The sequence below is a fragment of the Cynara cardunculus genome, assembly GCF_001531365.2.
Source record: "Cynara cardunculus var. scolymus isolate 2C chromosome LG 3, CcrdV1, whole genome shotgun sequence".
Classification (NCBI taxonomy): Eukaryota; Viridiplantae; Streptophyta; class Magnoliopsida; order Asterales; family Asteraceae; genus Cynara; species Cynara cardunculus.
The window spans coordinates 4,392,886-4,393,814 of NC_037530.1; the positions used below are offsets into that span (position 1 = coordinate 4,392,886).

The 929-nt window shown below is 28.6% G+C and overlaps 1 protein-coding gene across 2 annotated transcripts in view; it reads left to right on the top strand.

Moving 5' to 3' along the window:
- The window catches only part of LOC112509426, a 7,857-nt gene extending 7,100 nt beyond the window's left edge, over positions 1 to 757 (top strand). The window contains exon 10 of one of the 2 annotated variants that reach the window (XR_003068830.1): positions 1 to 96. This exon is cut by the window's left edge and continues 1 nt beyond it. Coding sequence is in view for 1 of the 2 variants with exons in the window: in XM_025114381.1 (XP_024970149.1) it covers positions 560 to 611 (52 nt within the window). In the remaining variant the exon portion in view is untranslated. Of the gene's footprint in view, positions 97 to 559 lie in introns of those variants that run through there. The other variant, XM_025114381.1, reaches the window with a different exon arrangement.
- The last annotated feature ends 172 nt before the right edge of the window (positions 758 to 929 follow it).

The following is a 929-nucleotide window of genomic DNA, read 5'->3' on the forward strand; positions in this document are numbered from 1 at the left end:
TTAAATAAGCTTATATGCATTATGCATAATCTGTAGTGTACACCAACCTTGTATCTTAAATAAGCTTATAAGCAATGATAAGATAACATTATACTAGGGCTGTTTATTTGCGGCTTAATTAGGCTTATTGATCTATCTGACTTATTCGTACAGCTTATTTGGGTTGTTTACTTACGGCTTATTCGCACAGAACATGACTTAATCGCACAGATAGAAATGGTGTGTTATCTCCATTCAGCCACAAAAATGACACTCTTACCCCTTATTTAAAACACCGCCTCCTTCCTATATGAGACACCCCATTTTCGGCCTCTTTATGATTTTTGTTTTGATATTCAAATAATTAATATTGGAGGATATATCGGTCATTTATGTTATTCAGACTGTTGGTTCAGATAGAAAAAGTAAACAAAAACACTCATTTATCCAGATAGACAAATTTATCCATATAAAACTTAATGAAAAATTTGGTAAACAACCCTTAAATGTTGTTATTTATTGTTTCTTTTGAGGTTAATTTCTTGAATTTCAAGTTTTTTTTATATGTTGAGTGTTGCAGAGATTTGAAGTCAAATAATCCACCATTGATGATGGTGGGTGCCGATGAGTGATGGTGAATATACAGACTTACCTCTCTTATTTATCAGTGAAACATGGGGCAAGTATGTAAACACGTGTACAAAGTTTGTGGACACTATGTATCGATTAACAATATTTTATTTGGGACAAGGCTAATGACACCTCTATCTTATATTAATGGCACCTTATAGTTAGGTTATTATTTCATTTTTTGTTATTTTTTTTATTTTATTTTTTTGTCCTTTTATTGTCTTTTTCTTTTTTATATTAATTTTTTTAATTATCTTATAATAAATAGATACTATTACAAATATTATTTTTTATTCTATAAAAATATTAATATTAAAAAA